Source organism: Pseudopipra pipra, chromosome Z, assembly GCF_036250125.1.
Source record: "Pseudopipra pipra isolate bDixPip1 chromosome Z, bDixPip1.hap1, whole genome shotgun sequence".
In the NCBI taxonomy this organism is placed as follows: domain Eukaryota; kingdom Metazoa; phylum Chordata; class Aves; order Passeriformes; family Pipridae; genus Pseudopipra; species Pseudopipra pipra.
In genome coordinates, this window is record NC_087581.1 from 38,565,858 (window position 1) to 38,591,001 (window position 25,144).

At 42.1% G+C, this 25,144-nt stretch overlaps 1 protein-coding gene across 5 annotated transcripts in view; it reads left to right on the forward strand.

Moving 5' to 3' along the window:
* The first annotated feature begins 13,800 nt into the window (after positions 1 to 13,800).
* The window catches only part of RASGRF2 (Ras protein specific guanine nucleotide releasing factor 2), a 123,426-nt gene continuing 112,082 nt past the window's right edge, over positions 13,801 to 25,144 (forward strand). For 2 of the 5 annotated variants that reach the window (XM_064642299.1, XM_064642297.1), the window contains exon 1: positions 13,804 to 14,179. In XM_064642299.1, the coding sequence (XP_064498369.1) occupies positions 13,895 to 14,179 (285 nt within the window). In that variant the 5' untranslated portion in view covers positions 13,804 to 13,894. Of the gene's footprint in view, positions 14,180 to 25,144 lie in introns of all 5 variants that reach the window. The other 3 variants (XM_064642300.1, XM_064642301.1, XM_064642298.1) reach the window with 3 other exon arrangements.

Genomic DNA, 25,144 nt, shown 5'->3' on the forward strand with positions numbered 1-25,144 from the left:
CCTGCTCAGAAGATTCACAGGTGAATTATTTCAACAAAAGACACAATACAGAGATTCATTTTAAAGGTCACAAATGAAAAAAAATTACCCTCTCTTTCTCCAGAATCTTAGCACTTAGCAAAGTGCAAGATGGGCACTTGAAATTTCTTGGTGTTGTCGAACCATGGGGGGGGGGGGGGGGGGAAGTTTTCACAGAGAATAAAGGGATTAAAGGGATATTAGCTTTCCTTTTTCAGCATATGGAAGCCACAGCATCTTATAACTCAGCTAAAGTTGTTAAGAACTGAAATCAGCCAATACAATACCATCTCAAGGGTCCCAAGATGAGTTTTTAATGCATTCTGCAAATAGAATCATGTTGATTTCTTTCAGAAACAATGAAAAAAATCCATCTCCTCTTGCTAATAAAATCACAGTATGTCTCACTACGGTTACAGGCTGCAAATTGTATTTATTTTTCACAAAATGAATTATATTATGTTGAGCTGCCCAAGTGAACAATAGTTATTGTTGGGAAATAGGTTAAGATAAGTTGTACAAGCCACACTTCCTCCCTTAGAGTTTCCCAAATTGAAATTGCAGGTTGCAGCTTGGGGACAAATTGTACCCTGAGCTCTGGAAGCACTGGGATATTCAGTCCTGGCTGGTTTCCTTGGGGTCTCCATGGGAGAAAACTGCCCTGGGCAGACCCAGCCCAAAAGTGTTTCCTGCTCTGTCCCAGGCCCATCCTGCAGGAAATGCCTTTGTTGTTGCTGATGCTGCCCAGGGTCTGCAAAGGAGCAGTTACAGCCTCGGCTGCTCAAAGCCATCTCCTCTGCCCCTCCCGTGGCTGCAGAGCACCTCAGAGGTGGCTGTGCCCACTAAACCCCTGACAGAGCCCCTATTGCACTCTGACAGCACAGAGCATGTGGATCCTTTTGTGTGTGTGCTTCTGAGCAGAGAAACAGCATGGAAATGGTGTCTCCTGCACAATGCAAAGCACCTGCTGGTTTGGCTGGTTTGGCTCAGAGCACCAAGCACAAAACAGCAGCCCGTGCTCCATGCTGGCATCACCTCTGGTCCCTCTTTGGGTGGGGACGCTCGGGCTGGTAGCAGTTCTAGACTCTGCAAACCTCTTCTCTGCCTTTAATGCCATTAAAAAACCCACATCCCCTCCTCCCCAGACAATTAGCACAGCAGCACAAGTCTTTTCTTACTTCGTGAATAAAGCATATCAGTACTTAGGTTTTCCTTGCTGCCCATATGGCTAATCCAGCACAGCAAAAGGAGCAGAGAGAAAAGAGTTTTGCACTCACTGGATAAAACACAATTTCCAGTGAACATATTACATGTAAAAGTGTCAGTCAGTTGGAGGAATGTGACTGTAGAAAGAACCCATTTGCAAGGGACTGTTTAGTTTTCTAGAGCAAAAAAAAGTTGCTCTAGAAAGCAACTTTATTGAAGTTTATTCAAAACTTCCTAATGTGTTTAGGGAATTTCTCACAGGGAATGAGGAAGAGAAGCTGTTGGAGAGCACGGCTGCTTCTCCCTGACCCCTCTTTGCAGTTCTTCAGCTGGCAGGAGTGTCAGAAGTGTCTGCTGGGCTGCAAGGAGGAGGCAGACACCATCCCTCAGGTTCTTTCAATTACTTATTTAGGATTATTTCACCCCCCAGCCCCATCTGTCCATGTCACATCTACTGCCTGAAATACGTTGGAGAAAAGATGGCATGAACCATTCTGGCATTGTCCCCCAATTCTTTATATGCAGGAGGTCCTTTTCCTTATTCCTTTTCTCCTCTCAGGCAGATAACTAACCGAACAAAAGTTAGTAAGTTCAATGTTTTCTTCTGTAGATGTTTACTAAATTGTTTGTAGTGTGTGTTGGCCATTGCCCTGTGCTTTCATGAAGGCATTTTAATCAGTTAATTATATATATATATATATATATATATATATATATATATATATAATAAATATATATAATTTCAGAAGTAATAGTAATTTATCCAAAACACCTATGAACTGATTATTCTTGCTGTTCAAAGTCACCTTCAACATTATTGGCAAAAGAAGGTCATATATAAACACCCTCTCACTCCTGCTGTGTTATTTCCTACATGAGAAATAAGCACTAAAACAATGTTATAGAAATGCCAACTTTCTTCTGGAAAGGAGTTATCAGAAAATCACAGAATATTCTGTGTTGGAAGGGACCTGCAAGTATCATTATTAAGTCTAAGGTATGTCCTGTGAGCTGGGTTCACCCAGTATTTTAAAACTTAAATTTGTCAGTGAGTTTTTGTTGGTAATTGATGCAGGTAAGGGTTTAGTTTCATTAAATGCATTTGTGTCCCTTCCAGAAACTATTTCATGTCCCCAGAAATGAATCTGGAATGACAAAATGGTTGGGGTTGGAAGGGACTTTAGAAACCATCTAGTTCCTATCCCCTGCCATGGGCAGTTATAGGTCAAGGGAAAACTGCTAAAGGTGAGGTGAGCTGATCACTTGCAGAGATGGTGTGGATCATCTGGGAAGAAAAATCCAAAGTCTTCGAGATCCGAGCCTGCCCCAGGAAGGGAGGGGATTAACTCTTCAAGTCCTTCCAAGCTCTTCTCTACTTAGCGTGAGGTTTTATACACACAGGACTGGATAATATATTGCTGCACCATGTACCAGTATTTCTGGGTTTTAGCAATTGTTGTAAGAAGCCCTGTGATTTCAGGAGTCAAGGGGAGACTGGATTCCTGCAAAGCCCTTTCTCAAAGACCAGAGGGTATGTGAGATTTTTTCTTTTTTTGGTCACAATAGGAAAAAAGCATTTGAAACTGCTTAAGGACAAAAAAGATCAGAGGTGCTTGTAAGACACAAATATGTTGTTGTCTTCTCTATCTCTCCACTTAAATTATAAAACTAAAGCAGTTACCTAGGTCTTTCCAGCACAAGCTTCACCCCCACTTCAAGCATTTGAAGCAGAGATGTTGAAGGGGCTGTTTCTGGTAATGATTTTTGTGGTTTGAGGACAAGGGGAGCACTGAAAACTGTGGGCATGGTCCCAAATGCCACCATACCCCAACCAATTCCTTTGGGGGAGGCAGGAGGCTGCTGCAACTCTTCCACCTGTACGTGACATGCTTTGCTCCATTATGACACTAGATCTCCACTGGTTTGTTTTTTCTTGAAGAGTTTTGATTTTGAGTATATGATTCTTTTTACCACAAGCTGTGTTTGGTCAAAACTTCCAACATAATTGATTATAATGAAAAATGTGTTTGGGGAATAAACTCTTGTTTCTAATGCAAATAGATTCATATTTCTGCTCTTCTTTTTTTTTCTTGGTAGATGAGCACTGCAGAAAATCTGTGCTTACCTGTATTTCTGTTTGATTAATTAACAGGATTAGCTGAGAAAAGGGTGTTTTATCAGTAGCAGAATAAACAAGCACTTATTTTCCTGAGTATTTTCTATTTGAAGTGTTTTGGTCCATCTAGGAAGAAAACAGCAAAGAGAATGACAACAGTGAATATTACTAAGAAACCCAAATGAAACCAGCATTATTTTGTTTCATCCTTGTCTACCAAGCTCCTTTACCCAACTCTTTTCCTTGACTGCTCCTCAGTTGACCTAGTACTTCTAATTTTAACAGCTATTCTGATGCATATATGTTAATAGACTTATATAATTTATACAGTACATCCCAGTCAGGCTGACAAGGTACAGCTCACAGCTCACTTCAAGCTGGAGCAGCAATCCAAGAAAGCAGAGCATAAGATTGGTGCGAAGAGAAATGAAATCAGAACAATAGTTTTTACATAAATTATATACATTTCATCTGTATTTCATATCCATTTTTATGTAATAACTCAATTTTAGTCCTATCTGATGGCTCTAATTTTTGGCAGTTAGTATCTTTTATCTTATGGAGAACAGTTATAACTATTATGAAAAAAAGACAGAGTGGCACTGAACAATAAAACCTTTATATCCAGGTATCTGTGTATTATGTGACATATCCAGATGTGAGTCGATCATTTATCACAGTTTAAAGTGTTCTTGCAGCCATAGATGAACAGGCAACATGATAAAATGAGTCCAGCTGTGATGGGTGCCTAGAGCTCCTGCAGGGATGTAGGTAGGATTAATCACACAGGATCCATTTCATTCCTACCTGCAGTGGAAGGAGCAGAAACCAGCAGGAAAGTGGTTAGCACGTTTCGCTTTCAAAAATGCCATTTTCTGAGTGTTTAAATGCTGTCAGAGTCCCAGAGGTGGGCTGGAATAGGGAGGAGATGCAAAATGCACATGCAAAGCCTGTTCACACCTGGAGGATTCCCCAGGGGGCTGTTGGGGTGTTTCTTCCCTTTTTTTGAGCCTTTTGAGGTAGATGCTCTTCCCACATTCAGTGAGCACAGACTGACCCTTTTTCATCCCCCACTGTCCAGACACCAGGCAAAAACTAGAGATAAATGAGCAACCACTTGCTGCAGTGGATACTTTATAAGTTAGAGCAGGATTTGTCCTAATTGCTCTCTTTCAGTGAACGTGAACCCGTGACTTGAGGGCATAAAGCTCTGTGTCCCATTACTAATTCCAGATGCCATTCACTTACCTCACTCAGAGCACTTTAAAAGCTTTTCTGAAAAGGCGATTGGAAACCTTTTAAGTGGCTATTGGAGGGATTGTGAGGAATAACTCGGAGTTGTTCTCCCCTCCTGCACAGACTCCAAACTCCAGGCTTTTCATTGTACCTGAGAAACACAGAACAAAACTCCCCAAAACTATCTTAGTACATCCTGTGTTGTACTAAACACAAGTGCCCTCCACTCCAGACCTCTCATTTTCCCTCCTTTGGATTATACTGGCTGTCAGCTTGAATTAGAGGGGAGAAACACTGAAATATAACGACAGACCCTCTAGAGGTAAAAAGTTAGTTTTATAGGATGAACAAGTTTAATCATTCATAGTAATTGTCTCAGTAACTGATAACACCTACAGTGTCCAAAAACGTTCCTTAAACCCAATGGAATTAACATGTAAAAGAGAAATGTATAGATGAGCAGTTAATGAAGGTAACTACAATCTGTATTAAGAAAGTGTATATAATACACATATGTAATAGAAAGATTTCTGTCAAAGAAACAGAGGCTGATTTTTGGGGATACAAGTTAAACTTCATCAGAGTGAGAACACTGTAGATACCATGGAGAAGTACACAGGATGCATTTTCCATCAGAAGAGGACAAATGGTTGAAAAGTATAATTTCCCTCATCCATTTCTTTCCCAGAGTTTTGGGGAACCTTTCTTTTAGAGATTTCTGCATTAAGCACAGCGGATGATGGATAAGCTTGTTTAAAATCTGAAAACTGAGACGATGCTTCTCACCCACACACTGTGGGTGTCACATCCCTGCTTTACCTGTACTGCAGGCTCATGTACCTATAGGATGTGTTAATTCCAGATATTTTTTGCTCTCCCTGAAGAAGACTCTAAGGCATTATCTAATTAGCCTTTCCTAATATCTGACAAAACCACTGTGCAGTAGCTATGTCTGATCTTATATCTACACGTGTCAGAAATTTAGAATTATTTCCCCAAAGCCATTAAAAACCACAGCAAGAAATAAACCCAGTAAAGATCACCTCTCTTTTGGTGAAAAAACACACCACTCAAACAAGGAATAATCTCACTCAAAATTCTTGAATATTGAAAATCTAACTTTATTATTGTGAGAAAAATCTCCCTTTTCAATTTATGAAACAGCAAAAAATATCTGCAGGACAAGGAAACTTGCAGCAAGAAATCCTTTATTGCAGCGCTGGGTGCAATCCCAAGCCACACGCCTGGAATAGCACACGCGGTTTGAAAAACGCGCCCTCTTTGTACCCTCGGCCACCTAAGATGTTGAATATTCAACAGGTAACAGGTATTTTACCTTAAAAGGTAATTTTTTGAATTCAGGAGGGGGTGTCACCCTCCCTCCTGATTGATTGATGACGTCCCTCTGCACACAAAGGCCAGCCACGTGGCCAGGGTAAATTTTCCATTTTTATATATTTTATCCTACCCCGACCACGACAGTCCCTTGGTGTCAAGCCCTGACGGGGCCTTTCACCTTACAATCTCCACAAGGCGCCTAAAATTCCTTAAATTAAATGAAAGAGAAGAAAAAAATCCCAACACCTCCTGCTTTCCACTTAAATCAATTTACTTATAATAAAACCGGATTATTTTATTTCTCATATGATTGATAAAATCAAATAGGATGTCAAATTGGAGCAAATATACATTTTACCTCCCCTTGCTAACACCAGTATTTACCAATTGGGTTGTGTTAACATTCAAAACAATACAACTGACCAAAGAAGACAAAACAAACATAGTAAGAAGGGGATGAACACAAATTTTACTTTTTAATGGTAAAATTATCAAAAATCAAAAATATGTTGATTTTACATTCTTAGTATGCATTCAAGAGGAACCTACTTGTGAAATAGATCATATTAATGCATTAAAAAGGTCAAGTGTAATTTTTATATGGATTCAGGCCTTTGCTCACTTTTGCATGTAACAGTAGCGGCTTTGTAGAAAGTACAATAAATGTTATTTTTGTATTCCATTTAAAAATTTGTACGCATTAATATGAAGTGCAATTAATACACTCTTTTCTTGGAAAGCATTCTACTATTAATGATGAAGTTACAAATTTTCTGTAAGAGTTGATATAATTGTAGATGGATGTTATGTTCATTTTTTATTTTTTTATTACGTTTCTCAGCTTTTTTTTCTTTTTCTTTTTTCTTATTTTCTTTTTTTCCCCCTTTTTTGTCTTTTTTTTTCTTTTCCCCCAAAAAAATTGCAATCCAAGCAGCTATGAAGGTTTTCAGCTGAGAATGTGAACAACACAAACATGGACCGGGAAGAATGTTCATTATCAACAGTAAGTCACCAATTACAGACACCTGGTATCCACTTCCCACCTGTCCAGAAATCCCCCAAATAAAAAGGGACTGATGTTAAGCTCAATTTCCTTTCTGTTGTTAAACAAGTCTCCTGTTTGGTGTATCTCTGCTTGCATGCGAGGGGTGATAAAGTTGGCTCAGATCACTGTTTTCAGGGATGCTCTGCCTACAGCCTTTTAAGATTATTTTTTCTTGTTGTTACACACATTTTCTCCAGGTCTTTGTAAAGTCCCAGCTGCATCTGAACAGAGTCATTAAAATGGTTTTCAGTGTATTGCATCTGTATCAAAAATAAATGCAATGTTCTCGTACAAAGGCACTGAACTCAGAATTCTTACATGATCTGGAGATGATGTGGGTACCCTGTAACCTCTTAACCCTGTTAAGAGAACCGTGGATTCTATTTCCCATAAAGCTGATTTTTATGGTCTGTGGGTCTGCCTGCCCTCAAAGTCAGATGCTGCACCTCTGAAAGCTGCTCAGATACATAACACATTAAATGTCTCTTTCAAGGTGACTGTGGGGAATGCAACTTCTGGATCATCAAACCTGTTTCTATAGAATTATGCATCCCTGTGGCAGATTATTTGTAGGCTTCATGCCAGATGGATAGAATTCTCTGTATTAGTATCAAGCCTTGTAAACATCACAATTTCTTCCCAGGGTTACTTACTTATTCCAGATGGCACCCACTGCACTCTCTTCCAATCTGTGGGGCTTACTTTTCTCCAAGAAATGAGTACGCTTTAATATTTTACACATTTTTCCTATTTCTATGCCAATATATGAGAGCATCTTGACAAAATAAGCAAGGAGTTATTTGCATTTATACTCAGTTCACATGGAATAAGAAAAAAAGAAATTTTATCCTACTACGTCTTTTTAATTCTAAAGCCATTTTCCCAGTTACCAAGGGCTTTCTTAAACTTAGAGTAATCACAGCCCGTGTCTGCTGAACCCTTTGCTTTCAGCAGCTCAGCCATCAGGCTGCCTCTCCTGACTCACATTTGGAGAACATTATAAAATCTCTGTTACCGCATGCCAGTGTCTGTGGAACACTGAAAGTACTAATTTAAAATATCTCCCAAGAATGTTGAGACAGTTTCATGCCTTGGCAATTTGTGAGCTGTAGGACAATACTCTTCTTAAGGGCACCACACTAATCACAGGGTCTGTGAAATTCTCGTTACATAGCTCCCAGAGCAGGGGATAAGGGAGTAATCTCTGCTAACTTTAAAATTCGGGGCTCAGCTCTGACAGTCGTATTCCCACTAAGTGAGTGTGCATCTCAGTATGAAAATTGTAGCCATGTGAAGGAAATTTTAAAATGTCTTTTTCACTATGCTTGCATCTGGAGCTTAGTTTATGTTTGTTATCTGTATTAAATAAAATACCCCTGGAGCTTTTAATTAATATGTATGGTCAACAAGCTGAATACTGACTGTTCCATTTTAGTCCCAGCTGGCAAACCTTTGCTGAAGAGGAACCGGCTGAAAACAGGCTTACAGAGAAAAGCTGCCTGTCTTTTCTTTCCCAGTGGTTTTAGTGCTGATTTGGACTACGAGCATTTCCACATTTGAAATGCCCCTTCCTTTCCCAGCATTACGCTGATCTAATCCTCTCAGTGGATGTGCCACGTTGAACTGACCCTACATTACCCTCCTCTTTCTTACCCTTTATTGCCCACCAGTCTCCTCAATTCACCCCCTCTGTGTTGGTCTCTTCTCCTATTTCAGAGTCCTGCTCTCATCACCCCCCAGCATCTCTCGGTGATTTTAACCTCTTTACCAACTGATTCTCCAGCCTTACCCAGCACCCATGACTCTCCTGCTGTCACTCCCAACTTTGTCTTCTCCATGATTCCCTCCCTACTATCACGTCGCAGTTTCTCCTTCCTCTATTCCTCCTGCGTGTCCTGCTAACCCCTAGACATGCTCAGCAATTCCCAGCTGTTCCCAACCCTTGATCACTCACACTGGTTTCCTCTGCACTGTATGCTCATTACTATCACTCTGCCAGCCAGGCTGAATTCTTCCTCAACCCACTTGCTTTTGCCTCCTGCCTAAATAGCAGTATTTTTTCAATTTAATTGAGTCCCTTGATTCCAGATTTTCTCCTTTTTTTTTCCCTTCTGCTTTTGATTTTCTCCAGCCTGCCTGTGAGACACCTTCTGCCACACATTCTTTTTCTCCATTTCTTTTCAACAGTCCTTTGTATTTTCCCATTCTATCCTTGACCACAGACAAGAATTCCCCAATGACCTCTGCAGAGACACTAAACTGTTTCTTTCAAGAGTTCCTCTAAAACCTTATTTTGCTATTCTTCTCCCTAAATCCCAGCAACAAACATGCAAACTGTGTCCTGAGGATGCTGCTGCCTGTCACAACAGGCAGTGTATTGACTAGTCCTTGTACATTTTTTGACTGGCTCTGGGGACCTAATCTTGGGCTTAGGTTAAATTGTTCTTGGCTTGGATATTTTTCTGGTGTTTATGCAGCATTTAGAAGTAAGAGGTTAGGCATGATAATAAAAAATGATGATGATGATGTTGATTGATGATGATGATGATGATGATGATGATGATGATGATGATGATGATGATGATGATGATGATGATGATGATGGTGGTGATGGTGATGATGATGGTGACACCCTCACCTGCATAACAGGTAAATGACCTGCAGTTGCCTGCCTTCTGTTGAAACCTCCCATTGAGTATTGGCCCGAGATTCCTGAAGGAGGGAATCTCACGGACACCTGTGCCATTACCTTTCTCATACCACCAAAAGGTATTGTAGTCACAAGTAATTCCAAGAGGAATTAATTACCATGAACTGGTGTTCACAATGATCTAAAACGGGTTAAACAAGGCAATTCCCACAAAAAAATGTCTGCATAAAATAGGAATAGTAAATCTTCTTGAACCACATCAGGAGCTGTATTAAGCCCAAAATTGTTTGTAGTAATTCAAAAGGTGATCTATAAAAGGTAAATTGCATTTCCATACATGAGTGTTTCCCATTAATTTCAAGATATTCACGACTTACTATACCAATGATGTATAACACAGGTTTGAAAATTTTCCTGCTTTATCATAGCTGAATATTATAAATGCCTTTCAAATAGCCAAATTATACTCTATGCTTGGAGGAGTAAACACTTTTATCAGCAAAACTAAGTAAACTTCCAGAGAAGATATTAGTTCAGTTCTACTTTTCAGACAATCTATAAGAAGACTTCAGGAAGGATATTGAGGTGCTGGAGCAGAAGACCAACAAGGCTGGTGAAGGGACTCGAGCACAAGTCCTATGAGGAGAGGCTGAGGGAGCTGGGGTTGTTCAGCCTGGAGAAGAGGAGGCTCAGGGGAGACCTCATCACTCTCTACAACTCCCTGACAGGAGGGGGGAGCCGGGTCGGTGTCAGTCTCTTTTCCCAGGCAACCAGCAGTAGGACAAGAGGGCACAGTCTTAAGCTGTGCCAGGTGAAGTTTAGGTTGGATATTAGGATGGAATTTTTTACAGAGAGAGTAATCAGACATTGGAATGGGATGCCCAGGGAGGTGGTGGATTCACTGTCCCTGGAGGTTTTTAAGATGAGACTGGATGTGGCACTTAGTGCCATGGTCTAGTAACCATGGGAGTGTTGGCTCAAGGGTTGGACTTGATGATCTCGGAGGTCTTTTTCAACCCGATTTATTCTATGATTCTAAGAGGAGACATGTAGGTATATTCTTAGTGAAACACAGGGGTTTTTTCCCCATAAGTTATAGAGCAGCTGTTTAACAGCGTTACAAATTTATTTTGTATTTGGTACCTTGGCATGAAAATATAAACAATAATTTAGTGACAAATAAGCATATAAAAATTTAGAGCAAATACATACAAACCTGGACATGAAAATAATAGCATAACTAATTTTTTTCCATTGCTTCAATGGTTTTTATTACCATTACATTAACAGTGGTTTTTTTAAAGTGTTTTTCAGAACAGAGGCCTAAATTTTATGCAGTTTCTAAAGCAGATTTTCCTGTCACCCAAAAGAGTGACAACTCGCTGACTTGCCCCCCAAGCACTTCTGGGCATCAGATTCAGCAATTCCACTGTTGTACAACACTATCTATTTCCCTGTTTATGATAGCTTTGAACACGCTGGACTAGGTCCCAATGGGAAATTCAGGGTAAATGCAGACTAATGGGGTCCTCTCTGCTGAGACAGGACCACAACTTTCCACCATAGTTCTACACAAATCTCCTAGGGGCCTATGATGACAAGACTTGGGAATGTAGCTCTATAAATGAATCCTCTGGAATTAAAATACACTAAAGTGAAGGTTAAGATATAAAATAAAGTAAATCAGTGTGCTTACCTGTATGTTCTTTTTCTTCAGAGCCCTATGGAATAAATTACATCCCAGATTCCTTTACATCTGTTTACACATATAACTCATTTGTGTTCATATATATGAATTTGGCATAGCATTTTACTTTTTTAAAAAGCACAAACAACCCTTCTTTATTGTTGCTAATGAAGAAATTTTTTAAAATCATATATGGTTACATTTACATGTTAGATAGCATATACTTTTCACAGATATGTAGTAGATATTTAAAGTAATAAAACTTAGGTTGTCCTTGTATAAGAATGATCAAGTAATAAAGAAAATATCATTGGGAGAACTAAATTGTACTTCAACAATAAAGGTCAAACTGATAGCTACATGAACAGTGTTCACTGTAGTGAACATGAACATTAGACTCCCTGTAATTCCTACGGATTGCTATGCAATGACATATTCCACATTTTCAGCTTAGGAAAAATGCCTGTGTGTCTTGGAGAAAATGATGTAGTCAAAGGAAACCCTCACTTTATTTACAGATAAAAATTAAGTCCTGTCATTTATTTTTTTCTGTGTGTCTCAGGTAGTCTGGTGGAATAGATGATGTGTGATCATTTGTGATTTATGCAAAAGCTTTATTAAAGCACAAATTATGTAAGTTGGGACAAAAGCTTGCAACTTGATCTTGGCAAAGATGTGTTCTTCCTGCAGCATTTGGTCGTGATGTACGATGTGCTTGTTTTGGAAAGCTGTGAGTATTCACTGGGTGTCAAACATCTGAACACTCCCGGGAGTGGCAGTCTGCTTCTCTCTCTTGGTTTTGCTGCCTTGCCATTTGCTTGCACGAAGAGATAGGATATTCCATGGAATCTCACACACTGAATTAATCCACTGACTTGGACAGCAGCATCTGAGTGGAACCCAGGCATTGAAAGAGGCTAGTAAGACCCCGGTCACTGAGATGCAGGAACACAACTCATCTCACACATTCCAGTCACAGGTACGGTGTCCAATCCCTGTCCAAAACCTGGACTTCCCTAGACATGACCTGTTAAGCTCAAATTTCTATGTGACACTCAGTTCCAGAAGGATTTGTGTATCTGTTTGTTTTTTCTATTATGAAATTTTCTTTTGACAGGACAAGAGCCTTACACCCCTGCATAGGTCCAGAGTTCCTGTAAATAATACTAAAAACCACAATAGCTGACACAGATTACACAAGGAATATTTTCTAACTCTGAGCATTATAAAGCAATACTGTTAATTTTCACTTTTTTTTTTGAACAGTCAGTAACAGAATGAATTTTCTGTTATTTTTTGACTCCTAAGACTTAATAAAGCCAAAGAGATAGAAAGCTACAGAAGAAAAACACATCATCAGATGAAACAGCTCCAAATGCTTTTTCCTGAAAGAACCTTAAGAGGAAGTTTAAATTGCTAAATCAAAGGTGCAGGGTGCTCTGGTTGGTAGAAAGTTCCATATTGCTTATGTTTTATGTAAAATAATTTTTCCTGCCAGCTCTCTCGCCAAAATTTATTTGCTGTAATTAAGGCGTGGAGGTACCACTGTCCTGAGCGCAGGAACCGGATCGCACCTGCTGCCATCCTGACTAACCCAGTGCGAAAACAAACCCGCGTAACTCCTGGCACATTTTTCTTTCGGCATGTGTTGAGCCGCCCCCTCCTCTCGGCGGTCCCCATGCACCCTCCTCCTGCACTCGCGTCCCCGCCCGCGATGCTGCGTGTTACAGCCGCCAGCTGGGATCTAAAAATGGTCCCAGCGTGCCTCAAGCGATCCCCGGCACAGGCAGAGCCCCCCGCACCCCGAGCCGGGGTGGTCTTTGCGCGCCACGCGGTGCTCGGGGGGATGCGGTTCCGCGGGGTGACATCTGCGACGCCCCCCCCTCCCCCCCCGCGCCTTTAACCAGCGCGAGTATCGGGTTAAAAGTGACAGGTTTCTGATATTTCACTTGTATTTCACTGCTGCATTTCGCTGCAATTCGCTCGAAGGAGAAGTTGCCGGCTCCGGCAGCCGCGCTCGCTCGGCCCTGTCACTTTCTAAGATTTTCGCTCGAAGAATCGGAAAGGCGGAAACTGTCGAGAAACCCACGGGCGGCCCCAAATAACCCGGAGGCTCACGGCCCGTCCCGGCCGGCCGAGAGCACCGCTGCCCGCGGGTTTCACCGCCCGAACCCCCGCTCCATCCAACCCCAGGGAGGGACGGAGGGATAGCGGGATGGAGAGATGCAGAGATGCAGGGATAGGGGGATGCAGGGAGAGAGGGATGCAGGAATGGGGGAGGGGAGAAGGGGGGCAGGGACCTGGGCGCTGCGGCGGCGGCGACTTTGCTCTTTAAATCGCTCTCCAAAGCGGATTTACGGCTGATCCCTCGCGTCACTGCCCGCGGACCGCTCCCGCCGCCGGCGCCCGCTCCGGCTCCTGCTGCGGAGCGGTGGGAGGTGTTGTGGGGCGGGGCGGGGCGGGGGCCGCGGGGAACACACGGTTCGGCCCCCGAGGGCGGGCGTAGCGCGGGGCCGGGGCCGGGGCCGCGCCGTCGGTGCTGCCCGAGCCCATGAGGAGCGGCCGCGGAGCTGCTGAGCGGCCGCGGGTCCGGGCACGATGCAGAAGAGCGTGCGGTACAACGAGGGGCATGCCCTGTACCTGGCGCTGTTGGCCCGCAAGGAGGGCACCAAACGGGGCTATCTCAGCAAGAAGACAGCGGAGACCAACCGCTGGCACGAGAAGTGGTTCGCCCTCTACCAGAACGTGCTCTTCTACTTCGAGGGTGAGCAGAGCGCCCGTCCCGCCGGCATGTACATGCTGGAGGGCTGCAACTGTGAGCGGGTGCCGGCTCCCAAGGGATGCTCGGCCGGCAGTGCCAAGGATGCTGCGCTGGACAAGCAGGTACCGCCCCGACGGCCGCCCCGCGCCCCAGAGGAGGAGGGGGAGGGGGGGAGGAAAGCCGGGCGCTGCCGCCCCCCTCGCATCTCCCCGGAGGGGTCACGGTGTCACTACGGGCTCTGGCCCCCACGGGGAGTTCCCTCCCGCTCCTGGAGCTCCTGGAGCGCTGGGAAGGGCAGCAGCCACTCAGAAAGCGGCGAAGCCGGTAGCTTTATTGTCCTCCGCGGTGACTTTTCCCTCCTCCCTGACTCTTTTTTTCCCCCAGTGACTGCAAGCCGAATTTCAGTGGGGTGCCCGAAGAGCAGCATCCCACAAACGAAGTGTTGTGTCATCTTGATGCCAGCACTTTGGTGCAGCTATACATGTCTCACCAAACTCAGCAAACAGAGGGTGCGAGGGGCCAAAGTCCCAAAAGAGCACAGGGACACTCTAAGGAGTCACCGAGCTTTTCCCTGCAGGGCTGCCCCTTTCCCAGCGATGCTCTGAAGGGGTAACAGGCTCTCAGCTCCCCCTCGGGAACCCCTGCCCTGCAGGAGCGAGTCCGTGCCCTGATTTGCAGCCCGCACAATCCCGCAGGAGTGGGCAGGTTCTTTGCCACGCAGGTGTTGTGAAGCCGATCTTGCTTGAGATAGAAATGGTGGCACAACGCCCGAGCCGAGTCTCCCCTGCCTGTTCTTGGGGGAGGACCCTCAAGGCTTTGGTGGGATTCCTTCCCAAGAGGGGTGGTGGTTCATAGCCGTGAACTGCCGAATTCCTGGCCCCCGCCCCCAGCTGATCCTCCCTAAAGCTGATCTGTTTGACATGACTGTGTCAAACAGGCGGGTGTTTAAATACTCTCCGTGCATTACATAATCCTGAGGAGAAGGACGCCGTGGTTGTTCAGCGTAGATAGAGATCGAGTATCTCAATCACACGCCTCCAGTTGCCTCATTTGAATTCCTGATCTTATTTGCTGCGGGTTTGAAATGTGTTTGTGTCTGTGCCTGCCGTGCCCTCGCGCCTTTCTCCCGGAACTGGAGAAACCCAACAGGTGTCAGACAGGTTTGGGGAAGTTTGGGTGGTTGCGAGGAGCGTGGTTTGAGCCGCCCGCAGGCATTTCCCCAAGGTTGTGAGAAAGGGACGCGGACCAAAGCCACGCTCTGAAACCCAGCACATCGCCGTGCTTGGCTAGAGTGGTCTCCTTTGCAAAGAGAGCTTTGGTGCTTTCTTGCCCATTTAGCACAAATACTTGTGCTTCAGCAGCCTTCAGATGGTACACGGTTAATGAGTGAACTTTGGGAGGCTGGGTTGGCTGTAGTTTTGTCATATTCACCCCTCACACTCTTGCTCGTTACTTTGAGACATGTTTTTATAGCATTATAAATGGAATATTAGAGGATTCCCCAGATGAAATTAAACATGGATGTTGCCGTGCCTGCTTTAGATTGTACACTTGTTTATCGATAGTGTTGTTAAACCACATCTTGATGAAGAGAACTGTGTGAAAACAAATCCTTTCCATATCTGTTCCCTTAGAATCTTAAATTGTGTTTTTATATTGATGAATGAGTTGTTCATAATTGCATTTAGCGCTGCAGAGACAAAATAATTACAGATCATGAAGCTGAGCTTTACATTGGTTTAAACATCAGCTATGTTGGTTTTCAGCAATAGCGGGCTGCTGTTAAAGAGGCAGAAGAACACTTCACTTTTCTTATGGGGTGCTAGTTTTAATTTTCAAGGTAGATCACTAGAAAATATCTTTTTATGTTCATCTTTTGCTTCACCCAAAACGTTTATTCAAAGCTTTCGAGTTTTAGTAGTTTTTACAGACCTTTTTTTCATTAAAGTGCACCCTTGTTTGTATATACATATAGACACAAACTTTTGCTAAGATATACAGGAAAGTCCCTTAGTGACTAAAACTGATCCATCACAAGAAGAAAATAGAAAGATTTGAAAATTAAACAGTCTTTTTAATTCAGAAAATGTGCTTATATTCTTACAGGTGTGAAGTAATAAACCACGAACCTCTTAATTAACAGAGGCACATAAAGTTATTTTTTAATTAATCAATCAGATGATGATGAAAACTCAGTGTTGCACATGTTAGTTAGTGTAAAAATACTGCCTAGATTTAATTTAATTTGATTTAACCACTCAAATGTATTAATGGAGTGAAAAAAATGAGAAGTTCTGTGCCAGTGTTCGAAGAATCAGATCTCTTTTCTGTGAGGGACAGAAGAAAAGAGTAATCTCTTTCAGTCTAGGTTTTATTTACGTAGGTAATTTAGACATTAGAGTGATAATGTGCTACAGAATAACACAAATGAGGGAGAGAAAGCAAAATTAATCATATGAGAGACCTCCATCAGCATATTTTGAGTGGATATTTGAAAAAGCAATGCATTTTCTTCAAGTTATGTAATGAAGATTATGGAAAATGCTTGTGGGACAAATAGATTTTGTTTTCCTTAACTTGCGGATCCTTTTAATTTTAGTTTTGAGTTGTTTTGGAATTGATTGTCATGTCCTGTGCCAGGTAAAACTGGTAAGTTGTCAGAGCTCAGTGGGAGGAATGTTGCAGCTCTGCTACCTCACACAGGAGACTGAATTTTGGTAAACAGATGCGTCTAGGTTTGGGTTATCTCCCAACAATCCCAGCCGTTGGATAATTCCATATTTAACCTCTGTTGGTGCTGTTAGGCTCCTCCAGCAGACTATCATGAAGGAAGAGTAAAGTATTACAGGAACCACTATTGTGTGGAAGATTCCAAATGCCTTCATAAGATTTGCTGTAATATTACAGTGTTAAAAAAAAATTGCAATGACAGAATGTGCTTATTTTGTCTTTTCCACTAACATATTAGTATGAATTTTTTTCTTCAGAAGGATATTTACTTCAAAGGAAATTCTTTTTAAAAAGTACAGCACCTTTCTTAGTAATAATGAGTGAATTAATTGATATTCTGGGAATGTGGGATCAAGTTGAGTGTGTTGCAGATAATAAATGGTTTGTAGGGGGAGGTTTTGTTTTTATGGAAAAGTGTGTTGATCTCCATCAGAATTTAAAATAGTTTTTGTAAACACCAAACCGTTGTTGTTATAAACACTGATTTCACATTTCAGTGATGCCTGCTCAGCTGGTGCTAAAGGAAAAAAAACTCAGGAGCAGTTAATTAGGGGTGAGATAAGGAAAGGGTTTAATTGTGCCAAGGCAATAGATGTTACAAGACGCGCAGGCCCACTGTGCTCAAGATGTTACATTTTATAATATTATCTGTCCAATCCCAAGTGTGTCCAACCTGTAGCCTTTGCTCTGGACCGCCCCAGGTCCACCCCCTTAGAATTGAGTCTGGGGTATATTTCGGGACCACCTCTTCATCATTCTCATCATCTTCAGAGCACAAAGGGTACACAGTCACCCAGTTCTTGACTCTGTTGTGTTGTTCAGGCCTAGATATGGGTGTTCTCTAAACAGTATAGGCCTTGCCTTGACAAGAGACTAAACATTGCCAATGAATTCAGGGGTGGATTTGATATGGGGAGCATAGAATGGGGTAAGAGGGTTAAGGAATGTGTAAACTACTTGTACTACAGGGAAAGGGAACGAGGGCTGCTGCTTTTAAAACCTACTTATAAAACTTACAAAAATAAAAAACTAATAGGGGCTTAAGGCATCATCAGAAAGATAAAAACAAACATTAATTTATTGAAAAAATAACAATGTGGAAGAATCTGAGTTTCAAAACAGCAAAGTAACACACGGAAATACTACATATGAAAATTTTCTGATATTAGTTAAACTGCTTCTTCCCGGAGGAATTGTGGGCTGCGAAAAAGGGCAGGTCCCAAAAAGTCCTTCACTGTGACACTGAGAGACTCAGAGAGAATAAATTTCAGCTTTTCTGTTAAAAACTCTGGAAAGAGAATGGCTCTGCCCCAGTGAGTGGTTAGTCTCTGTCGAAAGTGAAGTAAAATGCTTAAACCCACACTTTCTGCAGTGTTTCATAGAAGGTTGGCATATGTTACCCAGCAAGTTCATAGATACTTTTTTAAAATACTATTGGAAAACAAGTGAATAGAGGAATGTAAATATTATCATTATTATTATTGTCTGCATTGGGAGGAGGCCTGTATGTTTAGATTCCTTCATAACTGTGCATTGAATACATGGAAATGTTCTGATACAGTTATTAATAACTGTCTTAGAGTATTTAGGCTTGCAAATGTTACACAATTTTAGCAGAGACTATTCTTTGTATCTTGCCTGCAATAATCTTCCTTCCACTTAGCAAAATTAAATGCAGTATTAAGTCCCTGTCCCCACAGATTAGCAGAATCCAATTATTTGAATTTTTTTCTGCTTACTGTAGCTCTGATTTTGTAGAGGATACAGTGATTTTGTGGTGTTTGGAACCTCTCTGTTTTACATACTTTCCTTGATGTGCTAAGGCAACTATATGCTACCAACAGCTTTTGCTGTACCTCTCAGATAGTTTAATATATATATAACCTGATAAGAGCATCTAAAGGGCATTTTTTTCTGAAGATATAATGAATTAAATGTTAATCACTTTTATTGGGCAGAAGACCCCGTGTTGTTCACCTTCCCATGCCTGTTTTATGTAGCAGGTGGCTGAGGAATGGTGGGGGGACTTTTTGGCACCTTCAGGTGTTGCATTGTCCATAAATCTTACTGCTTGCATGTGGGCAAGTAACTCCCTGGGACGGTCCAATGTAAATGTACACCAGAGATGACCATGTTTTAGGAATTTTCTGTAGCATTTAAAAAGTAATAGATGACTTTTTCTTCTCAGCATCTGACAAGACAAAAAATGTGTTGGATTTTCATCTTCTCCAAACTTCTTTTTTTTTTTTTTTTTTTTTATGGAATATCTTCAACAGAATGAGTTAATTAAAAAAGATGGCTATTGGTCCTCCTGGGAGTAGTGTTTTTGTAAGGTCTTCTTGTGAAAGAGTCTTATGTGAAGACAGCTTCGGGGTAACCTGTTCTTGTTTTAGTTTCCCAGGTTATCTCTGTCCCCTGCTCTTGTCTGGTCACTGTCATTAGACAACCATTCACCAAAATACTCTGGTTCAAACAATTCTGTTTTGTATTTAAGGGGTAACTGAAAAGCAGGTTACTGGCTTTGTACTTCAGGAAAGCTGCAGCCAAGTGGCTGCCCTTTTCTCTTCATGAAGAATTGAAAAGTGAGTTTACAATGTGCCACCTGACCTCAGGCAGCATGTGGTAAATAAATGGAAAAATAAAAGTAAATTAATGAAACAAACAAATGCCAAAAAAACCCCAAACAAACAAACAGAAAAACCTCTTCTGATCTCTCCAGGGACTGAACTTTGCTGTTTGATAAATGCTTTGTGTTTACCTGCTTCCTTAGTAGTTTGCACATTTTGCGAACAAATGGAAGAACAGGAAAATCTGACAGCTATATTTATTGCTATTTTGCCAAAATTTAGGCATTTCCTCCTAGCTCTAGAAAATGTTTGTTTCTTCCATAGTTTTACCAAATGAGCTGTTTGTAACTGTGCAATTGAGGGGAATGTGCATGGCTGATAATTGAGTTACACATAGATGTAGTTTATTTTTGACTAACCTTACTCCTGAAAGATTGGTTAAATTCACACAGACAGAACTTGGACAATATCGATGACATTTAATAGTTTAATATTAAACCTTTGGCAGCTTAATCCACCTCCAGTGACTTCGGTCACGAACCAGTTTTCTGTTCTGGAGTGTCTGTCACCCTTGAGAGCAAAAGGCAACAAAGGACACCACCTGAGTATCTCAGAGAGTAACTGAAGGCTCATTGGGACTGATGGTAGTAAGACCAGATTTTGGTGAGGCAAAGTATTATTGAAAAGAAACGAGGGGGTGAAGTCCTCAGCATTTCCCTGCAAGGTATCATAAGATCCTGAAATATTACAGTGTGCTCCAACAGAAGTGCATCATCCATAATTAAGTTATTGGATAATTAGATCCCAAGGCAAATGGCATTTGGCAAAGGCTTATTTGTGGGGTTTCTGGGAAATCCTTTTAGCTAACAGGTGAAATGTCAGCAAGCAAATGACTGGAAGCACAGGTTAGAACTAATTTGGAAATAAATCCCAAGGCATAAAGACCAAAACTGTCACACAAACACCATGTAGGAATAATGTGTCTCACAGTCCCAACCTTAAACATCACACAAAGGCTGTATGAGGTGACCAGGATCTGCATAGCTTGGTGTAGCTCGTGCTGTTGATAGGAACATTCAAATTAAATTTCAAATATAAAGCATCGTAACAGTTTAACATGAATTTAATTCTTCCGCTGGTCTTACAGCCTGTGCTACCACTCATTTCATTTCATCTCCTTTGTTGGTGGAGTTGCACCAACTTGGCTTAATCGTTCCTCAAATGTAAAAGGAACATTTCTACAAATGAAAACAAATTCTGAGCACAAAAATAGCAAGTCAGTCACTAATGTACTGAATAATTATACTTCATTTATATTAATTTGCCTTTATTTAATTTTTATAATTGATTTGTTGGTTTGGGGCTTTTTTTCTTCATCATTTAAGCAGACTGGTAACTAGCTGGACATGGTTTAGTGCTGAACATGAGAGTGCTGGGTTATCAGCTGGACTTGATGAATTTAGGTGCTCTTCCATAGACCTGCTGTGGGGCAGAAGGAAGTGGGTAGGTTTTATCTGAACTGAGAACAGTGTTGATGTTTGTCTTCTGTCTGACTGTGGACCGGCCACACCAATGCACAAAGAAGGTGCTGTCAGCCTGTCCCTATCCTTGAAGGAAAATGAGATTTTAGGTAGTACCTCTCGATTTTTTTCTATCTACCAGCCATTGCTGATGCTGAGGATTGATTCATGGATGGTTTTTTTTTAACACTGCGCCTCTGCTCTAAATGTTTAGGAATATATGCTTGCAATCGAGCTTCCAGCGTGGGTTTTTTGTTGGGGTTTTTTTTTGACTTACCAATCCCATAAGGTTTTCTGTTTGAGGTACAGAATCTGTTTATATAGAAGCAGAGGCTTCCCCAAGTCAATCCGGCCATTTTAGTATCTTTTGGTGCTTGTCATGAGCTCGGAACTAACTTTTTTAGGATGTGTTTATAAACTGCCAATTCTGAATCAAGCTATATTATCATTTTTCATTTTACTTCTGGAAGCGTTTTTTTGTGGCAGATCTGATCAACTCCACCACTTCTTAAAAAAAAAAAAGGATTGTGTTTTAACAGCTAAATGGTGTAACTATTTAACAGAATCTGGGATTATATTCTCCTCTTTCTTCTCATGGCATTGTGGAACACTGACTTTTGTCCATCTTTTGCCTTTTGAGGCTTTTGACTGTGAGATAATGGCTGAATAACATGTTGTTTAATCACTCTGCAGGCTTGAACCAGTGGGATTCAAGTTCCTAAGTTCTGCAAGATGTCCATTGGAGTGCAGTGTGCCCTTTGCAATCTTTTGAACTCAGCAAGCTCATTAAATTGCTTTAATTAATTTTATTTAGTTCATTAGATTGCATTTTAGAAATGCTGTGCCTCTAGTTAACATTCCTCGAGTAAGCCATAAATTCTCTGTAAATGTCTATATTTGTGCAGTAGTGGAGTGTAAGGCAGGGTGCTTTTCATGTGCCTTCAGGTGCCTGACCTGAGCTGGATACCCTGGCAGAGAGTGAAGTCCTGGCCAGTGGAGTCAGCACAGTCTGAAGAACTGGTCACCCCATCCTAAATTAGGTGTTTGCATCTGTTCTGACATTTTCTACACACCACTGGTGTTTTCTTTTGGCTGTTTTGGGTACGTGCTGGGTCCTCACCTGTTGAAAGTGTAGAAAGGCTGCAGGTGACCACTGTTTCTTCATTCTGATTTCTGTTCCCTCCTCTGCCTTACTCAAGTTGTTTCTCCTGTTTCAGCAAATCTTCTCAGGAATTGTGGAGATCATGTTCAACCTATTTCACAGTGTGTCTCTGGTGTCCTCCAGATTGAAATCAGATTTTATTTTTAACCCCATGCATTATGGAGGCTCAGGCATGACAAGAAAATTGCAGCCTTCTTTTTGCACTAGACATGTTCTCTTCAATTTGGCACTCACGGAATAATTTTAGTGAACTATTATAAGTGCTTCTTCCTAATTTGTTGAGGAAGAAGAGAACCGCCCACCAAGCACACCTTGCACTGCCATCCTGTCACACAAGAAAAATGGCCTTTCGTCTTGCATGCAGCAAGCTCCAACAGAAACTCCATGACATCCAGAACAAGTGGTGGATCGATCTAGCTGAAAAAACTCAATTATGTGCAGATACGGGTGATCACAAAGGATTCTATGAGGCCCTGGAAACAGCATACGGGCCTACATACCAAGTCCAAAGCCCTCTACTCAGCGCAGATGGTCAAGTGCTTCTGTGGTGGTTTGAAACTCCCAAGAATCTAATTTTTAAGTTCAAGCCCCCCTCCCACAGTTTGCCCCCGTGAGAGGGTTTAGTGATGGTATGGACTTGATATCTTTTTCACCTCATGTGGAGAGTTTTCAGACAAAACACAACCATTCGTTATTGGGGGGAAGGGGAAAATATTTACAAAGGTTTATTTACACCCACATATATATTTACATTAAATTAAATTTCTCCTCTTCTTCAATGAAAGTCCAAGAAGAAAAGAGAAAAGTCTTTCTATCACTTCTCAGGCCACAGTTCCTTCATTTCAGTTTTTTGTGGCACTGGTTAGTGTCCTTCATTTTCCTGAGGCAGCAGATTTAAGTATGGCAGTCAGGATTTTTATTCTTACTTTGTGGAAATTTCAACCCCGAGCCCGAGCCTTCAGGGGATTTCCTTGTAGATCTTCACTCCTCTTGGGTTAGAACATTGAAGGCAGCTTTCAGTTCAGTCTTACCAACGCTCTTTTGCTCTGTCTCAGCTCGACAGCTTGATAGAAACAGCAACAGCAGCAGCATTTCGGGACTCCCTAAGGGTTTGGAATTCCACCCCTCCTCTTCAGAGAGTCTCTGGTTTTTGGGAAAATAATACTGTCTTACTCCAAACCAGCTCTGTTGAGTTTTCCTCTGTTTTGTTGCCGGCTCTCCCTCCTGCAGGAACATCTCTGCGTCTTTCAGCCGGTTTCACGTTATCTCACTGCTACTGGCTATCTTTTGGCTTTTAGCCATCGCTGCCTCTGTTCAGGACCGCTCCACTGCCGCTTTCAGTGTCTTCTGCTGCTGCTGACAGTAAGGAAACTCTTCCAGCTCTTGATTACGGGACCCGGTCCAGCTTTGACACTATACTGGGTCTCCCGTAGCCTCGGCTGGGGGCTGGGGGCCCTTGGCCCCCAGAGGGGCTCACTGGTCCCCCTGCCTCCTCATGGCTCAGATCATGGCTACCCCCCTTCTAAACTATCTTCACCACCTTCTCTTCCGTTTCTGTGGGCATGTAATTTCCGTAGGGCGCATGTGGACTATTGATTGGTCCAGTATTATCAGTGGGGCAAGCCATTACTACCTCAGAGAAAAGGTTTTTCCAACCACCACAGCTTCTAACAGATAAAACCTCCATTCTGAATCGATGGTCTGAACACTTTCAGACTCTTTTCAGTACCAACCATGTAGTCCAAGACTCAGCTATGCAGTCCATCACACAACAACCAGTGAAATACGAATTGGATACTGCCCGCACTTTAGGAGAAACCCTTAAGGCCATACAGCAGGTGAAAATCGGCAAGGCAGCTGGGGTTGATGGAATTCCACCTGAAGTCTGGAAACATGAGGGCCTTGTACTCCATGCTAAATTTCACGAGTTCGTGGTGTGCTCTTGGGAACTAGGCGAACTACCATCAGACCTTTGTGATGCAGTCATCATCACTTCGTATAAGAAGAAAGGTACTAAATCAAACTGCTCAAATTACGTGGTATTACTCTGCTCTCCATTGCTGGCAAAATCCTGGCAAGAATACTCCTGAACATGCTAATACCCACTATAGCAGAAGGAATTCTACCTGAAAGTCAGTGTGGTTTCAGAGCCAACAGGAGCACCACAGACATGGTATTTGTTCTCAGACAACTGCAAGAGAAGTGTAGGGAACAGAACAAAGGTCTCTATGTAACCTTTGTCAACCTCACCAAGCTTTTTGATACTGTGAGCAGAAAAGGTCTATGGCAGATTTTGGAATGTTTAGGATGTCCCCCCAGGTTCCTTAAAATGATCATCTCACTCCATGAGGATCAGCATGGCCAAGTCAGATATGGCAACACACTTTCTGAGCCCTTTCTAATAACTAATGGTGTGAAACAAGGCTGTGTTCTTGCACCAACCCTATTCACAATCTTTTTCAGCATGATGCTCCAAAGGGCCACGGCAGACCTCGAGGATCAGGACGGTATCTACATTCGATACTGTATTGATGGAAGCCTATTCAATCTAAGGCGACTGAAGGCCCACACCAAGACCTTAAACCATCTTGTCCGAGAGCTGCTTTATGCTGATGATGCTGCCCTTGTCACCCACACAGAAGCAGCTCTGCAGCGTTTAACATCCTGCTTTGCAGATGCTACTGAGCTCTTTGGGCTGGAAGTCAGCTTAAAGAAGACAGAAGTTCTCTATCAACCAGCACCTCAGGAAGTCTTCCATCATCCCCATATCACAATTGCTGAATCAGAGATCAAATCAGTCCAGGAGTTTAATTACCTCGGTAGCCTCATCTCCTCGGATGGTAAGATTGACGAAGAGATAGACAACAGGTTAGCAAAGGCATAGAGAGCTTTCGGAAAACTCCATAAAAGAGTTTGTCGAAATAAACACCTGAAGAAAAGTACCAAGATCAGTGTTTATAGAGCCATAGTGCTGTCGACTCTCTTATACGGATCTGAATCATGGGTCATCTATCGCCACCACCTGCGACTCCTAGAACGCTTCCATCAACGCTGTCTCTGCACAATCCTAAACATCCACTGGTCAGATTATGTGACCAATACATCTGT